The sequence below is a fragment of the Cnephaeus nilssonii genome (genome assembly GCF_951640355.1).
Source record: "Cnephaeus nilssonii genome assembly, chromosome: 5".
Taxonomy (NCBI): domain Eukaryota; kingdom Metazoa; phylum Chordata; class Mammalia; order Chiroptera; family Vespertilionidae; genus Cnephaeus; species Cnephaeus nilssonii.
Genome location: NC_137076.1, coordinates 58,317,798 through 58,345,712, shown reverse-complemented (window position 1 = coordinate 58,345,712; position 27,915 = coordinate 58,317,798). Strand labels below are relative to the sequence as shown.

Below are 27,915 nucleotides of genomic sequence, written 5' to 3'. Positions count from 1 at the left end.
CGGGGCGCGGCGGGGCGGGGTGGTGGCGGGGGCAGCGGGGAGGGTGAGGCTAGCGGGGCGCAGGAGGGGCCGAGGAGGGGCGGGGAAGGATTGGGGCGGCTCGGCGGGGCGGAGGGGCGGAGGGGCGGAGGGGCGGACCTTGACCCAGATATTTACTCCGTCATTTCCTATTTGGGGACCTTCTGAATCCGGGTCAAGGGTGTTCGCCTTCCCTTCCCGGCTGATCCGGCGGCACCCTCGGTGACAGCGGCTCCAGGCTCAACCCAGGGCCCGTCTCGTCTCAATTCCTGCCGGAGCCCGAACGTCCACGCCTGTCCCGTGACGCGAAGGCGCGCTTCCTCCACCTCCCGGCTCGCAACCCCGCATCCTAAGAGCCCGCCGCTGCCGGGGGGGCCTCCGCTGGCGCCTCCGAGCTGATGCTGAGAAGGACCGCGGACCCGGGGCGGCGGCGGCGGCGTGCGGGCCTCCGGCTCCCTAGGCCCGCCGCGGGCGGTGCTGGTCCTCACGCGCCCCACGCTTGCCAACTCCCGCCCGCGCTTGCATGGGCCCCCCTGCCCGATAAATGTGGCTGCTGAGGCGGCGGTGGCGGTGGCCGATCCCGCTGCTGCTGCTGCGCTCCAAGTTTACCTCCGCCCCGGGGTCCTCCCGCCCCGCCTCGGGGCTGACGCCGCCCGCTCCCTCCCCCTCGGCCTTGCCGCGTGACGACCATGGACAAGATCCTGGAGGGTCTGGTGAGTTCTTCCTACCCGCTGCCGGTGAAGCGGGTGATCGTGCGGAAGGTGGTGGAATCGGCTGAGCACTGGCAGGACGAGGCGCAGTGCCAGGCCATGTTTGACCTGACCACCCGGCTCATCTTGGAGGGCCAGGACCCCTTTCAGCGGCAGGTGGGGCACCAGGTGCTGGAGGCCTACGCGCGGTACCACCGCCCCGAGTTCGAGTCCTTCTTCAACAAGACGCTCGTGTTGGGCCTCCTTCAGCAGGGCTACCATTCGCTGGACAGGAAGGATGTAGCCATCCTGGACTACATCCACAACGGCCTGAAGCTCATCATGAGCTGCCCCTCGGTGCTGGACCTCTTCAGCCTGCTGCAGGTGGAGGTGCTGCGGCTGGTGTGTGAGAGGCCGGAGCCGCCGCTGTGCGCCCGGCTGAGCGACCTCCTGAGCGACTTCGTGCAGTGCGTGCCCAAGGGGAAATTGTCCGTCACCTTCTGTCAACAGCTGGTCCGGACGATAGGCCACTTCCAGTGCCAGTCCACCCAGGAGAAAGAGCTGCGGGAGTATGTCGCTCAGGTGACCAAAGTGAGCAACTTGCTGCAGAACATCTGGAAGGCCGAGCCCTCCACCTTGCTGCCTTCCCTGCAAGAAATTTTTGCAAGCATCTCTTCCACAGGTAAGGGTCATTGTATCCCAAGAAAATCTCTCTTGGAAGCTCAGTCTGTCTCGCCCACATACACACCCCACGTTTGCTTCCCTACCCTGAAAATATTGTTAATGGAGAACAGATCTTAGTGCCTCATCCAAAATGTTATTCCCATCCACTATCCTATTCAGGATGTCGTTTCTACCTTACAAAGCAGGCCGTGTTTTTATTTTCAACGTTGAGAACTTGGAGGTCTAAGACCATTGGCACTAAACAGGTTGCTTAATTACCCAGCCTCTGCTCTAGTTATGAAATGCTTTGGGAGTGACAGCTACTAAATAAAGCTTCTATTCATTAGTGACTAATGGTAGCCTAAAAATGTTTACCATATTATTATTGCACTGTAACCCTATTATTTTGGTATCATGAGCCCTCCCCCCCCCCTTTTTTTTTTTATGATTTCAGAGAGGAAGGGAAAGGGGTAGAGAGAAACATCAACAATAAGAGAATCATTGATTGGCTAACTCCTGCACGCCCCCTACTGGGGGTGGAGCCTGCAACCTGGGCATCTGCCCTGACTGGGAATCAAACCTTGACCTCCTGGTTCTTAGGTCTACGTTCAACCACTGAGCCTCACCAGCCTGGCTCCCCTGTTTTTTTAATTTTCCCATTTTTTAAAATTCAAGGTCTGTGCAGTTGGTTTTATTACTGGCTTATCCCAGTTAACTGTAGTTTTTTGAGTATTGACATTTTCTGTCTACAGTAGTGTTCCTGAGAGAGATTGAGGGAGGGAAGGGAAAGAATCTGAGGACCTAATGGGTGTTTTTTCACTTGGAGGATAGCCCATGAACTGCATCCTTAGAAAGCAGCGAGGGGTCAAGTGACACTTAGCAAGAAAATGCTTTGTCATCCAGGAATTTTACCTGCACTTGGAGCTTCTGGCTCTGTAGGTTGTGGGACAGTAGATCCAAAATCATGTTCAGTTCCTCTCTACTTGGTACAACCATTCTCCCTGGCTATTGTTGGAAATTGAACTTGTGACAGAGGTGTCCTCCTTTATCTTGAGAACCAGAAGAGTAGAGTTTTAACAAGCTCCATGCATTCTGATGAATTAAATAAATTTACAAAAGAATTACCAACTTTGTATTTGCAGGATCTGAATTGGTTTATTTTTTTTTTTAATGGTAATCTTTCTTGTATTGCCTGTGTTGCTAGAGTTGTTATATTTCCCCAGAACTTTTTCAACTGTAGCAATAAAGATGCTCACCTTGGATTTGCTTAATTTTTATATGGTTTAAGTAAAGTTTCCCTCTCCCCAAATTTCCACTTCTTTAAGATATATATTTTTTTAATTTATTTTTATTGATTTCAGAGAGAAAGGGACGGGGAGAGAGAGATGGAAACATCAATGATGAGAAAGAATCATTGATGGGCTGCCTCCTGCACGCCCCCTATGGGGGATCGAGCCCACAACCTGGGCATGTGCCCTTGACTGGAATCGAACCCGGGACCCTTCAATCCACAGGCCAACGCTCTATCCACTGAGCCAAACCAGCTAGGGCTTTAAGAGATTTTTAAGTATTTTCCTTAGAACACTTTACAGACTACTGTAATTAATAGCTATAAGTTACTTAGGACAATCTAACCTGGGAATTAAATCTTACATTTCTGCTTTTTAAATGAATATTTTAGCTTGACAAAGACAATATTAAAAAATGCAAGAAAATAAAGTAACTCATGGACCCAATATGGCAATAGTTTTTATATTGCAGTAGTTCTGTCTATAGAATGAACAATCATTGTAATTCTTAATCTCTAATTTCTGTAATGTAACATTCCTTTTATGTTACGAGTACCCATGAGGTCGAGCTTGACAACTGTTTTCTGATTAACACCTTTGCTGCAATTACTTTTTTTTTGGTTAATTGTTCTCTCTCAATACTTCACTTGAACCTTCTTGCCATATCCCTTTTTCTTTTTAATTAAAAAAAATAGATGCATCATTTGAACCTTCTGTAGCATTGGCAAGCCTTGTGCAGCATATTCCTCTTCAGATGATTACAGTTCTCATCAGGAGCCTTACTACGGATCCAAATGTCAAAGATGCAAGTATGACCCAAGCTTTTTGCAGGTACTTCTTCATGACACTATAGATGGTAACTGTAGATTTGGGAGGAGGAGATATTTTGTTGCATTTTTGTCAATAATGAAAAACTTAGAGAGAAATGTTTAAAACTGAAATCATGGAATCAAATATCTAAAGATTCTCCAAATTAATTGTTTACCTTACTATACTATAGGCTTGACAGGCATCCCAGTAATTCACAAATCCATTTTTATTTCAGCTTTTTAATTTTCAAAAACATACATACATTTACACATATTGTACAGGCATGAGTTTTTTGGATTATTACTGTATTTTACTAGTTTCTTTACTCATTGTTTCTTGCTACTTGTTTCTTCCCTCTGGGATCTTATTTTTTTCTTCTAGCTAAATATTTACTTTTACTTTCTCTTTCAATCAGGATTTCTGAGTAATACACTGTTAGTATTTGTCTGTTTAAAATGTGGTGTTTTTTTCTTATTTTTATTTTCTTATTATTCAGTAGCTAGTCCTGTGATACCATACTATTAGGATCTTCTTCATATTACTTCTTTTTATTTACTTTTCCCTTTATTATCACTTTATCAATTCTCATTTATATGTGGTTGAGTTCTAAGTCTTTATGTAAAGTTCTCATTGTTCATTTACTTTTAAGAAACACCTTTTATCTCCTCCATGTCCACAAAGACACTCCTTCTGTGTCCTATTTAGCAGCAACACTCGTGCCATTGTGACTGCAACAGCACTAAAATTTCTTTCTTTTTGAAATGAATATATCATAAATTATGTTGTCTTCTAAGTAAAATAGGAAGATGCAGAGAAATACAGATTTACAAGTGAAAGTAAAATCAGAAATCAATTGGTTGGTCCCTCACCTTCATTGCCTAAGTAATAGTAGCTTACATTTTCATTTCATGCCATAACATTGCAACAGAGCCTTCTGGTTGGTCTTTTTGCCAGCAGTGACTTTATCTCTCTTCTCTAAGTCAGCCTGACCTACTCATTTTACCCTTCTGATCAAACTACAGTGACTTTCACCACTTACTAAGTCAAGTGCAAATTCCACTTCTTCCCATTCAGCACTCCTGGTCTTAATTTTTCAATCTTTTCAAAACAACCATAACATCCATCTTATGATTTTATTTTGTTTTTAAAATATATTTGGAAATTAATTTTTACCTACTGGTTTCTATGGGAGGTTGTGATCCAGTTTTTGTATTGCATTTCTAATTTAGCTACATAATGCTATTTAACCCATAATCTACCTGGAGTAATTATTCTTACATTACAAATGTAATTGAAAAGGATAGCAGTGTTTATTCTTACCATACTCCCACCTTATACTTCCCTATACTCTATATTTTCCCACATATTAGCACTTACATTTTACTGTCATTTTCTGTAATGCAAAGAAATGCAAATGTTCCATTAGACATTATGAGCAGCCTCAGCCCTGACTGGTGTGGCTCAGTTGGTTTCTGGTTAGATATATCAAAAGGTCTCCATTTCGATTCCCGGTCAAGGGCACATACCTGGGTTGCATTCACCCTGACCAATGTAAAATAAATTTTAAGAGCAGAAACCTTAATAAAGATAATACCCTAGTGTTAATGTAGACAGTTATAACTTAGCTGTTATGAAAATAGCCATTTCAATTTAGAAGTCAGTCCTTTAAAAATATTTGGTGGAAGAGAGGCATCACAATGAGTATTTCCAGTGTTATATTTTAACTCATTTACTCTTCACATAAGCTCTATAAAATAAGCATGTCTACATATATTCTACAGATAAGGAAACAGACACAAAGAGGTTAAATAATTTACCTAAGTATTTAAGGTCCCCCAGCTAATAAATGGTGAATTGGATTTTTAAACCAGATCACTCTGACTAAAATCTGTTTGTTTGTTTTTTCATTACTACTTTCTTATTATATAATCCCCCAAATTGGATTGCTGGATCAAATAATATGAATATTTGGCCCAATTGCTTTCCAAGAGTTGTACAAGTCTTCATTGTGGTTGATGTCTAACATTAGGGACAATCTCCATCAAACCCTATATTACTTTGTTTTTATTCCCAATTAACTGGGCTGATATTCAAGAAGGAAAACACTAATGCACAATGAGGCCACTTAGGATATTTGCACATTCAGTACTCTTTTATCTATTTGAAGTTTCCTTTTGTTGACTTTGTTTAGTAGAATTCTAACAAGGTTGAAGAGACCTGTATCACAATTCAAAGTCTAGGTGTGTTTTTAACAGTGCATTTCATATTTCCAGAGAGGAAAAATTTTGGTTTATATTTATATGTCTTAGTTCAGATAGCTATATTTGAACTGTTCTTCTTAGAGTAAATTTGCCTAATAAATTCTTAATATCAATATGTAGCATAAATTTAAAACTTAAGGTGAAATGATAGTTTATCAGAAATTCTTTTTATGAAAATGTGTTATATAAGAATCTCAGCTTATATGATTGGAAACTCCTTGAGTACAAGCACCCATTATACTCGTTTCTACATCTTGATTAGTGCTTTTCACAAGCAAGCTCAGTAAATATTGAGTCACAAAGAGAGTAATTATCTACTGTAACCTGTTATTTCTAAATAATGTTGAAAATATTGTCAATATTAATAATTTCTTTTTCTTTAATTTTCAGAATGATTGATTGGCTGTCCTGGCCATTGGCTCAGCATGTGGATACGTGGGTGATTGCACTCTTGAAAGGACTGGCAGCAGTCCAAAAGTTTACTATTTTGATAGATGTTACTTTACTGAAAATAAAACTGGTAAGTGGGAGTATATGTCTACTAGAGGCCCAGTGCACGAATTCGTGCACCAGTGGGGTCCCTTGGCCTGGCCTGCGAGATCAGGCCGAAACTGGCTCTCCGACACCCCCCCACGGGATCCCGGATTGCGAGAGGGCATAGGCCAGGCTAAGGGACCCCACCAGTGCATGATTGGGGCTGGGTCACCCAGTCCTGATCGGGGTCTGTCAGGGCCAGCCTTCCAGGGAGGGACCGCGGGAGGCTTGAGGGCCTGTCTTGCTCAGTTCCGATCGGCCAGACCCCAGCAGCAAGCTAACCTACTGGTTGGAGCATCTGCCCCGTGGTGGTCAGTGCACATCATAGTGAGCGGTTGAGCAGCCTTAGCATATCATTAGCATATTATGCTTTGATTGGTTGAACGGATAACCAAACACTTAGCATATTAGGCTTTTGTTATATAGGATTAGGATGTATGAACTTATATAATCAATCTTTTTATCTTTGGGTTGTCCCCTTTAAAGCATCTAATTTTGAGTATGTTCTTGTTTGGTTTTGTTTCGGATAATAATTTTGAATAGGCTATAAAAAATTAAAATGCTATTTAAGTGTAGGTAACAAGTAATTTGCTATTTTCAGATATTTAATATGAAAACCTGTTTCTTCCATTTTCCCTTGAATCGAACTAATCGAGCTTTTATTAAGATTGCTAGAGGCCCGGTGCATGAAAATTCATGCACTGGAGTGGGAGGTCCCTCAGCCCAGCCTGCCCCCTCACAGTCCAGTAGCCCTCAGGGGCGAGAGGCGACCCAGCGATCAGGGGAAGGCGTCGCCCCATCGCACCTCTGCTGCTGCCACTGCTGGCAGCACAAGCCTCGGCCGGCCCTGCTTACCTGAGCCTCGGGCGGCCCTGGGCGTCTGGGCAGCCACCAGCCAAGGCTTGCCTGTGCCTCGGGCCGGCCCTGGGTGGCTGGAGGGCTGAAGGCACTGGGGGGACTCCGGAGGCAGGCGCATGGCAAGGCCGGCCTTGCCGCACACCTGCTGCCCTGGAGGGGCTGAGGGAACTGGGCTCCGCCATCTTGTGGCTGTGGGTGCTGCTATCTTTGAGGGTGGGGCAGTCAATTAGCATATTCCCTCCTTATTGGCTGTGGGTGCTGCCATCTTTGCCGACGGTGTGAGGGTCAATTAGCATACTCCCTCTTTATTAGATAGGATTCTGCCAAAACTATCTTGGACACCAGTGCTTTCCAAAGTTGCTAAACCTAGGAATTATTTCTCAGGCCTCCTCTCGTTTGACCTCTCAGCAGTATTTGACACAGTTAATCACTCCCTCTTGAAACACTTTCCTCACTTAGTTTCCAGGACATCATACTCTCCTGGTTTTTGTCCTAGTTCACTGGTATCTCAGTCTCCTATAGTTGATCTTTCTAAGTTTAGAGTGCCTTAGAGTTTCATCTTTGATCTACTTTCTTCTCCACCCATACTTAGCACATCCCTAAGCTAATGACTGCCAGGTTTAATATTTCTAGTCCATTCTTCCATGAGCTCAATATTCATCTATCCAGTTGTCTATACTTAGATCTCAAATTCAACTTATTCACAATCTAACCCTTGATCTTTCCCTCCCAGACCCAGTCTTCCCTATCTCAAATGGCCACTCCACCCCCTTCTATTGCCAAAAACCTTGAAGCTATCCTTGTGTCTCTTCAATCTCTCTCAGCCCATATTCTAAACCCTATTACTTCCATCTTTAAAAAACATCCAGAATGCAACCACTTTTAACTAGTCACATCGCTACCACCCTGGTCCAAAGTCATCATCATCCCTTTCTAGAATGACTGCAGTAGTCTCCCTGCCCTGCCCTTGGTCTGCTACAGGTGTCCCATAGGTCCTACTTAATCTGGCTCACTGCTGCTTCTCTTTATCCAGTCTCCCATTGTACTGCGGCAGCGTCTGTGCTTTACACTGCCCTCCTTGCTATAGCTTTAGTACACCGGGTGGAGGACCTCGAGGCGCTGAGCCTTTGTCCTGCTTCCTATGCTCTTCTCCCAGATTATCCATCAGGTTTACTCTTATTTCCTTTAGTTTTTTGGGGTTTTTTAAAATATATTTTTACTGATTTCAGAGAGGAAGGAAGAGGGAGGGCGGGGGATGGAGAGAAACATCAATGATGAGAGAGAATCATTTATTGGCTGCCTCCTGCATGATAAATAGGAAATGCAGCATTTCCTATTTATCATACCCTGTTTTCATATCACTTATCTCCATGTTACTTTTTATTGTCCCTACTCACCCTCTAGTGACAATAAATACTTGTCGAATGAATTGAATAATGGACCAGGGAGTTACCATCTAAAAACTTGGTTTGACAGATTTTCATTTCATCAGGAAGTTTAAGAGTTGCTTAGGCCATTATATTCCCTCGATCTCTGTCATGTTACTTTCCAACTTTCTCCCTCTCACAAGGTTTAATAAGGCAACATATGGTATGATAGAACCTTCCAGAAAGGGGGATATTCACATAAATAATTTTTGGTCCTAGGAAAATAACCACTGATTTGGTTAATGGCTTTCTTACAAACTCTGTAGATGGATGTCTTGTCTTTTTTTGAAGGTTTTTAATCGACTTCGGTTTCCTCTTGTGAGGCCTGGTGCTCTTGCAGTTCTTTCTCACATGCTGCTTAGTTTTCAGCATTCTCCAGAGGCATTCCATTTGGTAAGTTATGACAAGGTTTCTACATTGAAAAACCTTGTCTTAAAATTTTATTTTAATATTGAGTCACATTTGTATATAGTGAAAAGATTGTACATTAGTCTTAAATCTATTTACTTATAGCTTTATGATTTTTTAGAAATTTGAGATTGTGGGATTTCCCTCCAAAGAATCTATTTTCATAATGTTTAGTATTTCTCCCAAGTGTTTCCATTTGTCACCACAAAACAGCAATGTATGTAAATCACTTAGGATGAGTTATTTCAGCAGTTAATTGCCCTAATTGTTGGGCTTGATCATTAAATCAATAACCTTATATCAGTTTGTTAACTCAAACTTGAGCTAATATAGTAAATATGCTAGCAAAGTCTCCCTAGAAAAAAAACATCAATTATTTGTCCCTGGCTTCAGGCACAATCATGTGTATGCCATTTGAGAGGGGGGTTTATTTTCAAAATTTCCAAGAAGGAGAATCTCTAACATAACATAATCATCCATTCTAAGGTTTATTACTCTTCTCATGGAGCATACGCACATTCCTTAATCTCTCCGAAAAAGAAAAAGTAGTTGAGATAATAAATAGTTGCCTTTGAATTATTTGCCTTCTTGAAGTAAATAAATATGAAACCATTTATTTAAGGACTAGAGGCCCAGGGCACGAAATTTTGTGCATGGGGGAGGGGTGTCCCTTCAGCCCAGCCTGCACCCTCTCCAATCCGGGACCCCTCGAGGGATGTCCGACTGCCGGTTTGGGCCTAAACTGGCAGTCGGACATCCCTCTCACAATCCAGGACCACTGGCTTCTAACTGCTCACCTGCCTGCCTGCCTGATCGCACCTAACTGCACCCCCTGCAGGCATAGTCACCCCCAACTGCCTCCCCCTGCCGGCCTGGTCACCCCCAACTGTCCGTCCCCCCCCACCCCCCCGCCGCCAACCTGGTTGCCCCTCACTGCCCCCCCCCAACTGGTCTGGTCTCCCCCACCTGCCCCCCCCCCCCCCCCCCCTGCGGGCATGGTAGCCTCATGCAGCCTGCTGCTCAGTCGTTTGGTTGCCCCACACTAACCCCCTGCCGGCCTGGTCGCCCCACACAGCTTGCTGCTCAGTCATTTGGTCTCCCTTCACTAACCCCCATGCCAGCCTGGTCGCCCCACACAGCCTGTTTGGTCATCCGTTTGGTTGTTTCGGTTGCAATGGTCGCTTAGCCTTTTATATATAGATTAGTTAGATCTGAAATTAAATTGTGATCTGACTTAGTAAAACTTAAAAACAAAGACCTAATTACTGCCTGTGTAGTCGGGATAGCCTGACCTCCTACTCAACTAAAATTAGCTTGGGCATCTAGTAGTGGGTCATGTGGTAGTTAAATCACCTATAACTCTAAATTAAACTCAGCAAAGGACTCAGGTTAGGAGTTGTTAAGTATGAGCAATAATCTGTAATCACCAGCATCATTATTCATTATATGTTTAAAGTATTTTAGAGCAAACCAAGATTAATATTATGTGTGTTAATATGAACCAAGTTGGTTTTCATGTGCTTTTTATAAGTGGAGAAAAAAATTTAAATGGAGTAAAAATATGACCTGGCCACATATATCAGTAGTTAAACCATTGTCCTGATATGCCAAGGTTGCGGGTTCGATACCCAGTCAAGGCATATGCAAGAATCAACCGGCACCCTAGTTGGGTTGGCTCAGTGGATAGAGCATTGGCCTGCAGACTAAAGGGTCACGGGCTCAATTCTAGGTTGTGGGCTCGATCCCCAGTAGGGGGTGTGCAGGAGGCAGTCGATCAGTGATTCTCTGTTATCATCAATGATTCTCTGCCATCTCTTTCCCTCTCCTTCCCTCTCTGAAATCAATTTAAAAAAAAAAAAAAGAACCAGTCCTGGCTGGACAGCAAAAGGTTGTGGGTTCGAACCCTAGTTGGGGCACATATAGGAGGCAACTGATTGATGTTTCTCTCCCTTCTTCTCTCTATAAAAATCAATAAAACATATTGATTTAAATTCTCAGATGAGAATTTAAAAAGAAAAATAAGAAGGAAGGTAATCGCCTGCATGGACATATATCTAAATGCCTTTTAAGAACTTAGTCTTACTTCTGTGTCAGTGATCATTTTGATTATATAGGACATAATAGTAGACAATTTTATTACTTGATTGCAAAGCCTAAATTTATACTGGAGTATTTAGGATTGCAAATTAAATAATCATTTTTACAATTTTTTCCTTTTCCAGTTCTCTCTCCCCCTTCACCTCCGAAGAAACAAAATAAATTTAGACTTCTGATTATTTTAGCAAGAGAGTATCTGATAGGTATGCAGTAAAATTCTAATTCAGATTTGCTTAGAAATGAAAAGGTGATACAGTAGAGTGAAATCATTAGAAGCTGGTAGTTTCCTGACCAGAATAATACCTTTGATGAAGATTAAAGAAAGTAGTACAAAAGCTAAAATGTGATTTAAGACCTCAAGCATAAGTGTAAACCAGACAGAGCAGAATAGGAATAGTGGTGTTAATTTAAGAATATGGTTATTCTCTTTAGCAGAAAGGAAAGAGATTGATTGGGATATTACTATAATTGTTATTAATGCTATTTGATGATAAGACCTTAAAGCTATAACTTCACTTTTATTACTAGTTAGCAACCCGAAAAATGTTCTACAAATAAAACATAAGATATTTTTACATATGAAGTGTAAATACCTAATATCAGATTACAATAATTTAATTGGAACAAGTATAGCACTGTACTAATGGATTGAGCCATTTCTGCAAAATAGTTTATTTTATTAATAACCTCTTAAAATATGATTAGTTCTGTATTAACTTTTAGTCTAATTTTATAATGAAAGAACATTATTGTGCTTATAACACTAACAGTTTTCTAAATGTTTATGAGCAATAAGCATTTTAGATTTCCCTTTTATTTTTAACCCCAGTCTTTTAAAATAATAGTTTTGGATTCCCTTTATTTTAAGAGGGGGAATGGGTGTCATTTTGTAAGGATCACCATGCTAACATCTGACATCATCCCTATGCTTATCTAAATGAAAGGTAATCCTGTAGCCTGAGCTGTAATTTTAGATACATGCAAAAGGTATTTTGAAGACTTTTCTTGAAGTAAACTTTAATATACAAAGTGTGTATAATTCTTCCAAGTAAGAGTTCTAAAATTCACACTAGATGGAGCTCTTATGCTAATCCTAGGTGTATCTTTTAAGTTTGTTCCTAACATTTTTCAACTGAAGGCATTTTTTAGACTGCAGTGACTAGGACTTTAGTTTGCATTTTGGATGGAGAATAAGGATGAAGATAGGGGTATTATATGGAATTAAAATCATATAATACTAAAAAACTAAATTTACCTTGATATTCCAGAAATTTTTTACTTCTCATTTTTTTTTTTTAGAAAAAGTCTGTAGCTGAACATATGGAAAGTTATTTGCTGATTGTGTAACAATTGAATTCTATTTGCAGGCTAGAGAATTTGTTGCCAATTTGTATTGATTGAGGAATATTTGTCTTCCTTTCTCTTCAGATTGTTCCTCATGTGGTTAATTTGGTTCACTCCCTCAGAAGTGATGGTCTGCCTTCCAGTACAGCCTTCTTAGTACAGTTAACAGAATTGATACACTGTATGATGTATCATTACTCTGGATTTCCAGATCTCTACGAACCTATTCTGGAAGCAATAAAGGTATGATAATAGTTGCAACAGTATTTGTGGATCTGCAGCCCGTGATGTGATAGATGGATGTTTGATGATAACCAGCTACTCATTTTATTACCTTATGGCAATATGCTTTTTATTTGAAAAATTTCATTAAAATCAGGATTCATTAAAGAAAATTTAACTTTGGTTTCTTTGATGTTTTTTTATTCCTTTTTAGCTATGGACTGTTCATGGATGTCCATATTTCATAGAATCTTTACTTGCACTATTTGTGAACTTGCCTTGTTTTTTTAGTTTGTATACATGTTCGATATAAAAACCACTAATTCTCTGTTTTGAAGAATGGGTCACAATATGCATACTTTTCTCTTAGTAAACTTACTGCATAATCAGGGAGAAGCAAAAGAATTGGAGAACTTTCCTCAGTCAGACTTAATCAGAAATTATTATAAATCAGTTCTACTGATATTTCTTTTTGAGATCTGAAATACAATATAAGGTCTCATTATCTTCTGTATCTGAAATGGATAAAAAAACATTTTTCTATATAATTAAATTAAAATGATATTGGTTGAACCCAGAACACAGCACTTAATGCGTACCATTGGTTTGACATTTGACACTTACAGAAGTAAATGTCTTTATGTATAGGAGTTGTCATGGATTTGATAGTGTTAATCCCTCTCTATGATGTCACTATGTCTATAGATGAAAGCTAGTTATGCTTTACGTGTTGAAAATTCTATTGACTGAAATAAGCTCAGAAGAAGCAAGGGTAATCTTACTCTGAACGCAGGAAGCACTTTCTAATAGCTCCAAAAAATCAGGAGATTAAAATTCCTTCAGAAATTATTTGTTCTCTAAGGTATAAGTACCAGATGATAATAGCAGTTCAAAAAGCCTTAATGATTTTACCAAGTGTTCTTATTCTCCAGTGCTCTACTCATGTTTGAAATCACTTACTCTTAAAATATTATCTCATAAATCACAAAGCAGGTAAGAATAATCTGTATTTTATAATAATTTTCAATATGGTTAAACATTTTTCATCATGATTACTTTGAGACTTTATTTATAAGGTTAATACTGGGTATTGGTAGTGAATGAAAAGGAGATTTTTTTTTTTTTTACTACATAATATAAAAGAAAGTGGTTTAGATTATTGAATTGCGTGCTAATTTAGGTCCTTATTCTATAGCCTTTGAATAGTGCTACAGTATACTCTCTGATCTCAGTTTTATTTTTAAAACATTTTTCTGATAAATAGGAAACATGAATAGTTCAAATGTGACTTGAATTCCTGTTGTGTTTGTGTGTGTTTTTTAGTATTCCTCAGCTTGATAAACTCTACCTTTAGAAGATTTTAATTTATTTTAGGACACAATTATTTTTGCATATAGTATGATTTAATTTTTTTTGACGATTGGTCAAGTACTATCAAAACTAAGTGGGAGGGGAAAAAGGTTAAGTATTAGTGGAAGAATATTTTTGGTGTTAATTTAATAACAAGAATAGTGTATATTTTAAATTTTTTTTTTCTTCTTTATGATCTACAGGATTTACCTAAGCCTAGTGAGGAGAAGATTAAATTGATTCTCAATCAAAGTGCCTGGACTTCTCAATCTGACGCTTTGGCATCTTGCTTGTCTAGACTTTCTGGAAAATCTGAAACTGGGAAAACTGGTCTTATTAATCTAGGAAATACGTGTTATATGAACAGTGTTATACAAGCATTGTTTATGGCCACAGAGTAAGTTTAAATTAAGTTTAAATTTGAAGCTTTTTATTTTCATTTTAACTGTAGAAATTGATGCATGATGATGAAATGCAAAATGGTAAGATTGTTTTCATATTATTTCTTATAAATGGCAGAAATATTAATATTTTCATACAATTGCCTTATTCAGAAATGAAAAGGTACTATTAAAATATTAACTTAAGCAAATTCTACTTTATATTTATATTATGTCTTACATTTAGAATCTTGTGAATTACTCCGACTTAATAGTTATTATTGTAACAGAGTGATTGGTTGAGTTTATGCCTAAGAGTTTGTGTCCTCAAATACTAATTTGTTATTATCCTATAAGGTGGTGAACTTTTATTTTATTTTTTTAATCCTGACCTGAGGATATTTTTCTATTGATTTTTAGAGAGAGTGGAAGAGAGAGGGAAAGACAGAGAGAAATATCGAAGTGAGAGAAACACATCGATTGGTTGCCTCCTGCATGAGCCCTGACCAGTGCCCGGGCCGGGGAGGAGCCTGCAACCGAGGCACGTCCCTTTGACCGGAATCAAACCCAGGACCCTTTGGTCCTTAGGCCGATGCTCTATCCACTGAGCCAAACTGGCTAGGATAGTAGTGAATTTTTTTAAATCAGTATATCTTTTGAGGGGGTCCTATTTAGTTTTTTCTGTCTGTAGATATCTTGCTGTTTATCAGATCAATAACTTATTTGTTGCTGCTAAAGAAATTTAAGCTCTGCTTCCCACCCCAATTTGATTACTACTGAACAAATGTGTAAACAGACTTGTTCCTTTGCCCTCTTACAGATTTACTTTTAAATTCATTGCTTTTACAGCCAAGCAAATAGGAAACCAGAGGTTGTTAGCTATGTGAATGCTATCTGTAAAGGTACAAACTAATGATAAATTTTTTCTAAAGGCAAAAACATGGTTGAATTTTTCTCTTCAGCACCAATAGAGATGCATGGAACTTGACTAAAGATATATACAAGTTGAGTTCCAGGTCTTTTTATGCCTGCCTAGAGGAATCATAAACTAAAAGATGAAGAGTTAGCTTTATTTGATTTCCTGACTCCAAAGTACATGTGTACACTCAAAAACTAAGGTGTTTTTTGTTTGGTTTAGTGTTTTCTTTTGTTTTCGGTTTGCTTAGACACAAGTGATACTAGGCATAAACCTGAAAGAAACCATATCTCACCACCAGAGGTCATCTCTTCCAGCCATCTTACTTTACAGATGATAGAGAAAGCAGAGTAACTTAATTCAGTTATAACTGGCAATAGCAGTTCAAACAGCTCATCTATTGTACAGTGGCCAATAATAATTCCATCTCAGAATAGGCAAACAGCATATTTTCTGTCTTTGGTAATATGTGAAATCTTTATGGTTTTTTTAAAAAATTGAATGTAAAAGTACATAAAATTTTATAATTTTAATTTTTAAAAAAATCAGGCATTCCCATTCCCAAAGATAATTTAAGTTTTATGTGCAGTGTTCTAGACCTTTTTTGTAGTTAAGAGATTTTATCTAGTACAAAAAAAATGCATGTGGACAAAGCGGGGTGGGAAATGGGGGACATCTATAATAGTGTCAACAATAAAAAAAATATAGAGAATCTTATATATTTTCTAGCTGCATGCTTTTTTTTTTTTAACACCTTTTAATGGTTTGAGTTGGGAATATCCCCATGTTAGGACAGTGACAGAACTGTGTTGTTCTCAGTAAAGTATCTGCCATAATTCACTCAACCTTACTCCTATTGGTGACTATTAATAGCTTGTTTTGCTCATAATGAATCTCTCAGCCCATATGCCTGTGAGAGGGTATTCTTTGAATAGGACATGACACATGTCTCCAGAAAGGCTTCAGTATTTGAACTTTCATATTGATTTCTATAGAATCTGGATGATAATTCCTAACTCCATTTTTTCCCCCAATTGTTCCTATACTACCATTTTTAAATCACTCTAACTTTATAGGATCTTTTAATGGCAGGATATTACTTATTTCATGCAGACTTGAAAGAATTTAAAATTTCTTACTTAGGGTATTAATTAATAGTTTAATCTATTTCTACTTGCTGATCCAGAAAATAGGAATGGTATGTGACAGTACATATAGGTCATTACCAGGCCACATAGTAAGTGCTTAGGTACCATCAATCTCCCCTTCCTTCTTCATTACATTGTCATTAGTATCTTTGCTAGGTAAGAGGCCATTGGTAAGTAAAATTTTACTTTGAAGGTAAGTTCTGGAACTAATTTCCTTTTAGCTTTTAAAAAATGCATATGTATGTACACATTTATATGAAAATCATTATATTTTTTTCTCTTTCAGTTTCAGGAGACAAGTATTATCTTTAAATCTAAATGGGTGCAATTCGTTAATGAAAAAATTACAGCATCTTTTTGCCTTTTTGGCTCATACACAGGTGAGTGTAAGTGTGAGTAGTGTGTATATGTTAATATTCATGTTGTTATGATAATATTCTTTAAATTTCACATTATACCAAACTTGGTAAGCTCTTTTTAACTGATGAAAAGATATATATTTCACCCAAATCTACTTAGAAATGTTAAAAAGATACTGCCTAAAATCAGGATATACCCTTAAGTTTTTTATTTATTTCTCCTACTTTCCATTTTTGTAGATGAATATTATGCTGACTCATTATTGTAATTATTTTCTACTTAATAAAGTCTCATAAAGAAACCTTTTAAAATGCATTTTAATAGTTTATAGATACTAAATTGGTAGATTTTCACAGAAGTAAACAATTAAAACAATTTTGTGGACCTAAGAGTTAGATGTGACCTGGTCTAATCCCTGATATAATCTCTGACCTTGAGCAAGTCACACAGTTTCTCTAGATCAGGGGTGGGGAACCTTTTTTCTGCCAAGGGCCATTTGGATATTTATAACATCATTTGCAGGCCAAACAAAATTATCAGCTTGAAAATTAGCCTGCTGTATTTGGTCAAACACTTAATTAACTCACCCCTAATGCCTTGTCAGGGCCAGGCCAAATGATTTCACAGGACTTATATGGCCCTCGGGCTGGACGTTCCCCCCCACCCCCCACCCCCGCTCTAGATCTTAAATCTCAACTACAGAATGAGAAGTTATGACTAATGGTTATCTAAATCTATTTCCAACTAGTTTATTTGCCCACATGTTTGACAGCTTAGAGTAAAGGTTAAGCTCAATGTAATTTTTTAAAGTAATCTTTATTCAACATATAGTAAGATTTCAGTTTTTAGTTCATGGTGTGAGAATCATTTTCTTGTGTTTTCTCTACTGATATCAAAAGAGAGAAGCATATGCACCTCGGATATTCTTTGAGGCTTCCAGACCTCCATGGTTTACCCCCAGATCACAGCAAGACTGTTCTGAATACCTCAGGTTTCTGCTAGACAGGTAAAAACTACATATATATATTTAATCATCACCCAAGGATATGTTTAGAGAGAGGAAGGGAGAGAAAAAAGAAATTGATGTGATGATGTGAGAGAGAAACATTGATCAGCTGTTTCCTTCATGTGGCCTGACTAGGATTCAAACTCACAACCCAGGTATGTGCCCTGACTGGGAATCAAACCCCCAAACTTTTTAGTTAAGGGATGATGTTCCAACCAACTGAGCCACCCAAGACTAAGTAAAAAGTATTTTTAAAGTTATAATTTGAATTGTGTTCTTTTATAACAGATTATTTCTACACAATATTATTTTTAGCCTTAAAATATATATTTCAAGTGTTTTTGCATTATATTTTTAAGTGTTCTTCTATGATTAATTTGAGGTTTTTTTGGTTGTTTTTTGTTTTTTTTTACTTTAGACCAGTTGTTCTCAAAGTGTGGTATGAGGACTCCTAAGGGTTCCTAAAACACTTTCAGGGGTCTTTCTTTTCTAGCTATATATCTGTGTATATGTAGTTGAGGCCAGATTTTCTTCATATACTTAATCCAAAACAACATATACCATTAGATTGAATACAGAGCAGACATGAGGATCCAGCTGTCTTCTATTAAGCCAAATACTTGAAATATATGCAAAATGTAAAACAGTGCCATTCTGCACACTAAATTTTTTTGTTGTATGAAATATAACTATTTTTCAGGAAAACAGTTATTTATATTAATAAGTAATGGATTTGTTATTTTAAAATATAGATTATTACTTTTAATCTCAGTTTTGGATAGATATAACCACATAAATGAAAGCTCTTGGGCTCCTCAATTATTTTTTTTTAATATATTTTATTGATTTTTTACAGAGAGGAAGGGAGAGGGACAGAGAGCTAGAAACATCGATGAGAGAGAAACATCGACCAGCTGCCTCCTGCACAGCCCCCACCGGGAATGTGCCCGCAACCAAGGTACATGCCCTTGACCGGAATCGAACCTGGGACCTTTCAGTCCGCAGACCGACGCTCTATCCACTGAGCCAAACCGGTTTCGGCTCCTCAATTATTTTTAAGAGTACAAAGGGATCCTGAGACCAAAGAAATGTAAAAGCTGCTCCTTTGGACCGATTCATAATTGTGTGGCTTTGGTATATTTTATTGCCTCCCTAGCACTTAGTTAATAAAGCCTATTATCTTATAACTTCCTGTCTGCCTCCCTTCTGTTATGTGAATGACTAGTGAAGCAAGTTGAGCTCAACATACGCAGCCTTCCTTCCATTCAGCTGAGGATATGTTAAGTGGTTTCTTTGTGCCAAGCTTTGTATGAGACTCCAGGCAGACAAAGAAATAAGACAGTTAATGTGAACATGCAATTAACTGTAATGTAATAAGTGCTATAAAATAGTAGTATAAAGAAAGTGTAATGAAATACAGTGTCCAAATAGCCTGTAGCTTCTCTTCTAATCTACGTTGTCAAACTGTTCAGAATTCCTCTTGATTATAAGAGGAGAAACTTGCTTTTTTAAGTTAAATATTATATATTCGATTAAAAAAAATAATTGGCCTGTCTTTATAAACCACCAATATTTTTTAATAGAAATGACATTTAAATGTAAGTGAAGTAGCTGTGTAACGATATACTCTCCTGCAGGCTCCATGAAGAAGAAAAAATCTTGAAAGTTCAGTCCTCACACAAGCCTTCTGAAAGTCTGGGATGCATTGAAACTTCTTTACAGGAAGTAGCCAGTAAGGCAGCTGTACTGACAGAGACCCCTTACACAAGTGATGGTGAGAAGACTTTGATAGAAAAAATGTTTGGAGGAAAACTACGAACTCACATATGTTGTTTGAACTGCAGGAGTACCTCACAAAAAGTGGAAGCCTTTACAGATCTCTCCCTTGCCTTTTGTCCTTCCTCTTCTATGGACAGCTTGTCTTTTCAAGATCCAGCATCATCGCTCAGTACACCGGATGGTGGTATACTGCGAGCTTGTCCTGGTCCTTCAGAAGAACCAGGAATTTATAATCCAGCAGCGGCTACCTTTGTCTATGATTCAGTTATGAACGAAAGAATGGTTGGCAGCCCTCCTGATGAATTTTGCTGTACTGAAAACACTTCTGTCCCTAGTGAATCTAGTAAGATTTTTGTTAATAAAGATGTACCTCAGAAGCCAGGAGGTGAAGCCACACCTTCAGTAACTGACTTACTAAATTATTTTTTGGCTCCAGAGATTCTTACTGGAGACAACCAGTATTATTGTGAAAACTGTGCCTCTTTGCAGAATGCCGAGAAAACTATGCAAATCACAGAGGAACCTGAATACCTTATTCTTACTCTCCTGAGATTTTCATATGATCAGAAGTATCACGTGAGAAGAAAAATTTTAGACAATGTGTCACTGCCACTGGTTTTGGAGTTGCCAGTTAAAAGAACTACTTCTTTCTCTTCATTGTCAGAAAGTTGGTCTATAGATGTTGACTTCACTGATATTAGTGAAAACCTAGCTAAAAAATTAAAGCCTTCTGGGACTGAAGAAGCTTGCTGTCCCATTTTGGTGCCCTATCTATTAAGTTCTGTTGTCGTTCACTCTGGTATATCCTCTGAAAGTGGGCATTACTACTCTTATGCCAGAAACATCACAGGTACAGAGTCCTCATACCAGATGTGCCACCAGTCTGAAACTCTGGCATTAGCTTCCTCCCAGAGTCATTTACTAGCAAGAGATAGTCCTAGTGCAGTTATTGAACAGGATTTAGAAAATAAGGAAATGTCAAAAGAATGGTTTTTATTTAATGACAGCAGAGTGACGTTTACTTCATTTCAGTCAGTCCAGAAAATTACGAGTAGATTTCCAAAGGACACAGCTTATGTGCTTTTGTATAGAAAACAGAGCAGCACTAATGGTTTGAATGGTAATAATTCAACCAGTGGACTCTGGGTAAACGGAGACCCACCTCTACAGAAAGAACTTATGGATGCTATAACAAAAGACAATAAACTATATTTACAGGTAAGTTGGAAATATAAGCTTCATCATTTATGGAAAATAGTTAAACAATTGACAGGTAGTTTAATGAGCACCTTAACTTTGAAATACAGCTTCTATATTTTCCAAGGAATTTACAGAGTGATAATTCTGAAATTTGAGTCTGGGTTTATATGAAATGAGTTCAACCTATATAACCAAGTTGTCTTTCTAAAGTTATGAATTATTAAAAGTTGAAGTTAGTTGCAATATAGAAGACCATACCTTTTTTTAATTACAAATGATGTGATTATTATAAAACACTCCAGGCAAAAATATAGAGTTTAATAAAATGGTAGTATCCTCTTCCCTTTAGTCCCACCTACCAGGGAAAACAGCTGCTAAATTGGGTATTTATTCCTTTTAGACCTTTGTGTAAGTATTTTAAGGGCTATTTCTTGACATTCAGGTAGATTAAATAAAGGACACTAAAAGCTAGAAAATATAAAGACAGGCTATTTGTATTACTTAAGGATCTGAGCAATAAAACCAAGGAGAAAAAATAACAAATTAGTAAAGAAAAGTCATGGAATAAAGGTTTCATATAAGCTGAATTTATAAATACACTTTTTGCAAGGAGTTAGTGATTTTATTACTTTAAAGTTAATAAAGATCTTGCTCAAAATATTTTTCTTTAAAGCCTGCCAAGTAGCTATTAATATAAAGGACCAACAGTAAATTATATGTGAAGTTGTAAGTTTATTAACTGGATAATCCAAGTGATTTTATGAGCTTAAATCAATTTCTAAAACTTTTGTGTTTGAAGCTCCCAAAACTGAAAGGTACAGATAGTATAAGAGAAAAAATGGACCACTATAGTACTGATTTTTAGGAGGAATTCTCAAAAAGTTTTGAAATTTACTGTATTATAAAATACTTAAAGGTACATGATACATTCTTAAAGGAGTATGCAATGTACTAGAGTGACAAAAACAATACATTTTTCAGAAAAAATTAGAAACTCTAGAATATTTGTTAGAACTGATTTACAAATAAGATTCTCACCTCCAGTCAGAAGGCTTATAATCCAGAGAATATAATGTATTCAACCATGTCCTACCTAGATAGCAAACGAGCACTGGATGTTAAAAGCATCACGATTCTTAAAGATTAAAGAGGTGGGGTGAGGGTAAGAGGGTTAGGTTGAAGTAGAAATTTTCTATAGTATAAAATACAGAAAAATATGACCCAGTGCAATCTTGATTTTTGGAAATATATATATTATTTATATAGCAGTGATTGAGTGAAATATTTATCAAAGGAGGGACATGGATTTTGAAAAAATGAGAAACTACTCTAATTTCTGTGATAAGAATGCCAAAAACTCTTATAAACTGTAATAACTACTTATATTGCAGCCTAGCTCTAAATGATTTTCTCTGTCTTACCATTTACCCCTGACTATACAATATTTGAGCACCATTCATTATTGTTTAATTGTCCCTAAAGAGGGTTATGTACTTTCATTCAGCTTTTCAGTGTTGTTCAATTCTAAGTTTCATCTTCAATCTCAGATTGATAAGTTGTTTAAAGCAAAAAATATATAATAATACTACCGTGCCAGATGGAGCAACGTAACTGGGCTTTAAGCTAAATTTGGATATAGTACAGTTATTGTTATTAATGTTAACTGTATTTTGAAAGTTCTTGAGGATGATTATGCCTAACAGGTTAAGGGTTTTGCTACCACAGTGGCTTTCAGACCTGGGTGAGTGACACTGACCTCATTTGAAAGGTGTAGGCCCTTTCCCAGAAAAATGGGCACATGCCAGAATAGTTTACATCTTCTTCCAAGGAGTTAGTGCCAGTTTTTAGAGCCGAGTTTTAGAACTTGCCAAATGAATTTGCCATATTCACTTTTTCTCCTTTTGTGGATAAGTATCAAATAGTGTTCTAACCTGAGATCATTAATATTTATTGAGCACCTAATATGTGTCTGGCACATAGGTGAATATAATTCCTGATAAAATTGTTAATGGTCTAGTAGAGAAAAGTTTTCAGTGTTACTGTAAGAAGATAGGCTCCATTTTCCTTAGCAGTGTTTTGAGATGTTTTACTTACTGAGAAATACTCTAAGGAAAAGGTATTAAAAATCCAGCTTTCTTTCATTATTTGTATTTTTTATTGTAATCACCCACTTCCAAAATTGTTAGAGTAGATAATCCATTGTCATAATCTTTAATTCTGCATAATGTATATTAGAAAAAAAATTCGTTCTTACGTACTGATGGGTGTTACTGTATTTTGAAAGTTCTTGGGGATGAACTGAAATATAGAGAAATTTTTGGACTGTAGGCTTCAGTTTCCTCCTCTGTATAGTCTGATACTGAAACAAACAGCCTTTTGGATCTGTCATTCTGTAGATTTATACCAAGATTTTCTTCTCTATCAAGTTTGCTCCATCTGTGATTATGTACTTTACTGTAGTAAGATTTGGAAAGAATTAGTGTAGTCAGTATTTTTAAAGTTACTAAGATTTGAAGGATGCTTATTAAGGATTAAGGCAGCTTTAAAATATTTATACAGGTGATATATCCATCCATTGTATTTAGGATTATGACTTTGTTAAAATTATTTTTAATTTTAGGAACAAGAGTTGAATGCTCGAGCCCGGGCCCTACAAGCTGCCTCTGCCTCCTGTTCATTTCGGCCAAATGGATTTGATGACAATGACCCACCAGGAAGCTGTGGACCAACTGGCGGAGGGGGTGGAGGAGGATTTAATACAGTCAGCAGACTCGTATTTTGATCCTGAGAGAGTCCAAAATGCACTGGTCACAAAACACCCGATACTTTGACTGTTAAAATGTCAGACTGTAATAAGTATCATAGCTATCTTTTATTTTTCTTTTCATTAGACCCTTATACTTTAAGAAAACACACTCAGTGCTTGTTTTTATTTTCTTGACAATACATTTATTATCAAAATGCATCATGGGGAAAAAAATCTACCTCTTAAAATTCCATTTGCTTTTATGGTTAGACATGCTTGACCAAAAATTTTCAAAGGAAAATATATACCTGGTCCCTAATTAAGCTGCATTAAATTTAGTAGAAGCATTTAAATGCTCCTATCCTCAGTTTTACTGAACAAAAATTTTAATTCATTTAGCATCCTTCATAAAAGAATTATGTTAGAGGTGAAGGAAATATTGTTTGAAAAGAAGAAAATCCCTTATTTCCTGTGTAGTTATCCCATTATTAAATTTAAATCTTTGAAAATATGAGAGATGATAGGAGTCTCTAATGAAGGCAATAACATAAAATTTATCAAGCTCTTGTACTTGTCAGGCTTGTTTAATGCTGTCTTCAGCAGCACTACCTGCATTTGAAGTACAAATGTTTTTAAAGGAATTATTTATACATACATGATGAATTGATTTTAAGAAAAAGTGCATGATCCTATAGGAGCAACATTTTTGCCTACAAATTGCTAACTTTATAGTATTTCTAATTGTTTAGGGATTTAAAAATTCTATTTCAGGGAGTCCCTCTTCTGTGTGTTTTGAAGGAGGTGAGTTCTGTATGTGCCTTGCAGTACTGTAATTCAAAAATAGGAATCTTTGGCTGCGGGAAAGCTTTTTTAAAATGAAATGTTAGGGAGTGATTTTTTTTTGTGCTAACATTAAAATTATAACTTTTTTGAAAGGTATTATTAGATTTTCCTGAAGTAAAAATCTGATGGTTCTAAACCGATGAGTGTGATTGTTTTTAACTCTTAGAAGAATTCATAGAAAATAAACCTAGTCAAGTAAAAAAAATCTTTTTTGATTTTGTTACTTAATCCTCAGAATATTAAACATTGAGCACATACATTTAGAGTTGTACCTTTGGTTTTCTTTTTTCATTTAAGTGATGTTTTGCACCATTGTTTCTATTTCATCATTTCAGATATGCTAAAATGTCAGCTCCTACCATTTCACATTTTCTTCTGCCAGGAAACGGAAACAAGTCAGTTCTCCTGAGTCTTGATTATACAGTGTTCAAGAGTTATCCCATTGTCCCCCTTCCTAAAGGTGTTAACTTATCCCTGGCTGTACATTGTTCTGGAGATTGGTCTCATTTATTTTGAAAACATTTTAAGGAAAGAATGTTCTTTGGTGTTTGGGGGTTTATCTTTTTCCCCATGCTTTTAATGGTAGTGATTAAACACACACTTCTCATCTTCATTCCACTCACTACCTCCACTTCTAACCTATTTCCAGTCGCCAGGAAGATTGGAAAAACTGACTGGATTAGTTAGCAACTGGAAATTCTTCACAGTATTAATCAAGATTTCTCTTCCTTATAAATGAATGAACCAGGAGGTTTTTTTAATTGCACTTCCTTTCCTGTGGGCTTCTTCTTGTCCTAATGGTGAATTTCTAAGCTATCCTATGTGCTCACTTATCCAAAGATTAGATAATGACTTATAATGAAGTTATATCAGTCTCAGCATTCACTGAAATTGGTAGTCATTTAATAATTGGAGGATTGATATTGGACCCAGCTGCTTCTAGAAGTTTCCTAAAAAACAATTAGACCAATACACAGTTTTATCTATAAATATCAAGTCATTTAAGGATTTTATGTCATGGTAATATGTATTGAATTTTTAACCTTTTGCACTTGGATGTCGAGTGTGACTCGACACGGTTAGCATTAGAATAAAGGAATCAAGAAAAAAAGCAAGCAAGTGCAAAGGGTTAAAGTGATAAAAAAATGAAATTTTAGGTATGTAATACTAAAACTATTCTGATAACTTAATTCTAATACCAAAGACTTGAAATTAAAAACTTCCTTTTAAGATTAAAAATATAGTAGCATTATTTGCTGAATTTAGTGTTATGTCTATGGGAGACTTGGAACTAGGGTAACCAGAAGCCTCATTAAAAAACCCACCCAACTGAACTTAAATAAGCTAATACTAAGGACTGCTATGATCTACTTATTCCTCAGGCAGTAATTAGCATCCTTGTTCCTTACAGCTTTATTTCCCAGTTTTGATTTTTTTTTTCCCCTGCCATATTCCTAGCCTTTGTACTTTCTTCTGCCCCTTGCAAATGTTCTAAGGCCTGACTCTGAAGGCTGACTAGAGTACTATTGCTATCTCTCTTTAGTTCAGTCCAAGGTAATCAGTTTATAAAGCTGCTCATTGCTGCTTAAAAGGAGTTTATTAAGCCTCACTACTGACAAAAATGAAAAACTAGAAACGTAAGTCTGTCCTTTTAAAGATCTTCATTGACACATTGAGAAAAGTAGATTTTTTTTTTCTCCCCAGAGAGATTTTCAGAGAAGAAAAATGTGATGTGGTCAGTCATACAAGCACTTGGTAATCCATCCACAAAGGTGCCTGTGCAACTCTGAATCATGACACTTAGCTAGCTCAAGGTGGAGAAGGGAATCAGCTCATTCTCCATTCAAGTATCTTCTCATCACCTCTTCCAGCTGAATAATCAGGGGAGCCGGGCAGCAGTGGGCTAGAGACCCTGACTTTTGTCTCAATGCTGTAAGATAACAGAAGAATCCTTTGGATATAGAAGTAAAGGTCTCTCCCAATGTCTAGCTATCAGGGACTTTGAGACAGGTTCAAAATATCTATTATATTTTAACTCATTTGGGAAAGAACAAAAATATTTCAAAAGTAAGTCTTTGAAGTAAAATCTATAATGTTCTTTCTCATTTCTGTTCTTTTTATGGCAATGTTATTTGTAAAAATAAGTTGTCATTTCATATGCTACATCTTTACAAACTTTTCCCTAACCTCTTATAAACAGTGTTGAATGTTTGTGTGCCCAGCACAGTTTAAGGAAAATAAAATTGGTCTAGTCCAGTACACAGATCTTACTGGAAATCACCAGTAATTTTGATGTTATGTATTTCGTTCTACTTCTTAAATATTAGTACATCTTTTTCTATGATTGTGTACTTCACATAATATACTCTATACAAAGAGAGCATTTTAAATGAATATTTCAGAGGAAATACCGTGCACATCTATATATAGTATCTTTTCTCATAAGAATGCTCTACTTTGTACATACTTTTCATCCTGTACTTTCTAAAGAGTTTAGACTTCTAAAACTAAATATTTTTGAAGTATAAAGGATAAGTTATTCACATTTTATGAAAACTTATTAGGAAACATTAACTGTTAATAACTCAGTGTGGCTCAGTGGTTGAGCGTCGACCTATGAACCAGGAGGTCACAGTTCAATTCCCGGTCAGGGTATATGCCCAGTAGGTGGCATGCAGGAGGCAGCCAATCAGTGATTCTTTCCATTGATGTTTCTGTTTCCCTCCCCTTCTCTCTTTCTGTCTGAAATCAATAAAATATATATTAAAAAATAGTATCAGTAACATCATCTAGAGGAGTAAGGTAAAAGTGATCCTGTAACTAAGAGGTTAAAGTGCAACAGCAAGGAAATTTGAGTTAAAAGTTTTCCCAAGTTAAAAGTCTAAAATATAAGTTGTTCACACACATATAAACATTTACCAAACTGCCATATATCATCATAGTGTTAGCTTCATTTTGTTTTTACTAAGTTAATTTTCTTAAAGAGTCCTCTTTAGAAGTGAATGAACCTCAAAATGAGTAGGGAATTTTAAAAAAAAACAAGGATTCAAAGTAAACTGCTTTTAAAAAAATTAAACTTGAACTTATAAAGAAACTGCAGCTTTCCCATATAAGAAGAAATTTTGCTATAGAACTATTTTTTAACGAAATGAAGATTTTTGTAAATCTTTACTTTGTTTACAAATTCTAAGGGATTATGTAAAACCTTTAGCCCCAATGTTACATAACCAGTGTGGATGTAACATTAAAAATAGAATCTAAGAAGTCAGCCAAGTGTGTTGCCAGCTCTCATCCGTGTCAGTTATGGCCTGCAGTTGTTTTTTTCTTAACAGAGCTCATGTTTTAGGTTTTATTTTGTGTGAGACACACACGCACACATGCACACACACATCTTGATTTCAGAAGGATGCAAAGGTTAGCCTTTCTTGGCTAGGTCAGCGGTTTTAAACTGCATTCATGTTAGAATCACTTTAAAAGCTTTTAAAATTAATACCATACCCAGGCTCCACCCAGGCCTATTAAATTATATAAAGATTGGGTATTAATATTTTTGGAAGTTTTTCATGT

General features: G+C 37.2%; 1 protein-coding gene across 1 annotated transcript; it reads left to right on the top strand.

Moving 5' to 3' along the window:
- The first annotated feature begins 187 nt into the window (after positions 1–187).
- On the top strand, positions 188–24,607 carry USP38 (ubiquitin specific peptidase 38). The gene is made up of 10 exons (XM_079771166.1): positions 188–1,389; positions 3,355–3,490; positions 6,121–6,250; positions 8,841–8,942; positions 12,483–12,641; positions 14,174–14,367; positions 16,701–16,794; positions 17,674–17,780; positions 19,418–20,777; positions 23,380–24,607. Exons 1-10 carry the CDS (start codon positions 708–710, stop codon positions 23,539–23,541), a joined length of 3,126 nt encoding a protein of 1,041 aa, XP_079627292.1. The 5' UTR covers positions 188–707; the 3' UTR covers positions 23,542–24,607.
- Positions 24,608–27,915: the final 3,308 nt, after the last annotated feature.

What these genes read in the sequence shown, in the direction of transcription:
- USP38 (XM_079771166.1), top strand. Translation starts at nt 708, where the DNA reads ATGGACAAGATCCTGGAGGGTCTGGTGAGTTCTTCCTACCCGCTGCCG. An exon ending in TGCAAGCATCTCTTCCACAG is followed by an intron (nt 1,390 to 3,354) that starts GTAAGGGTCATT and finishes TAAAAAAAATAG; the next exon opens with ATGCATCATTTGAACCTTCT. An exon ending in ATGACCCAAGCTTTTTGCAG is followed by an intron (nt 3,491 to 6,120) that starts GTACTTCTTCAT and finishes TTTAATTTTCAG; the next exon opens with AATGATTGATTGGCTGTCCT.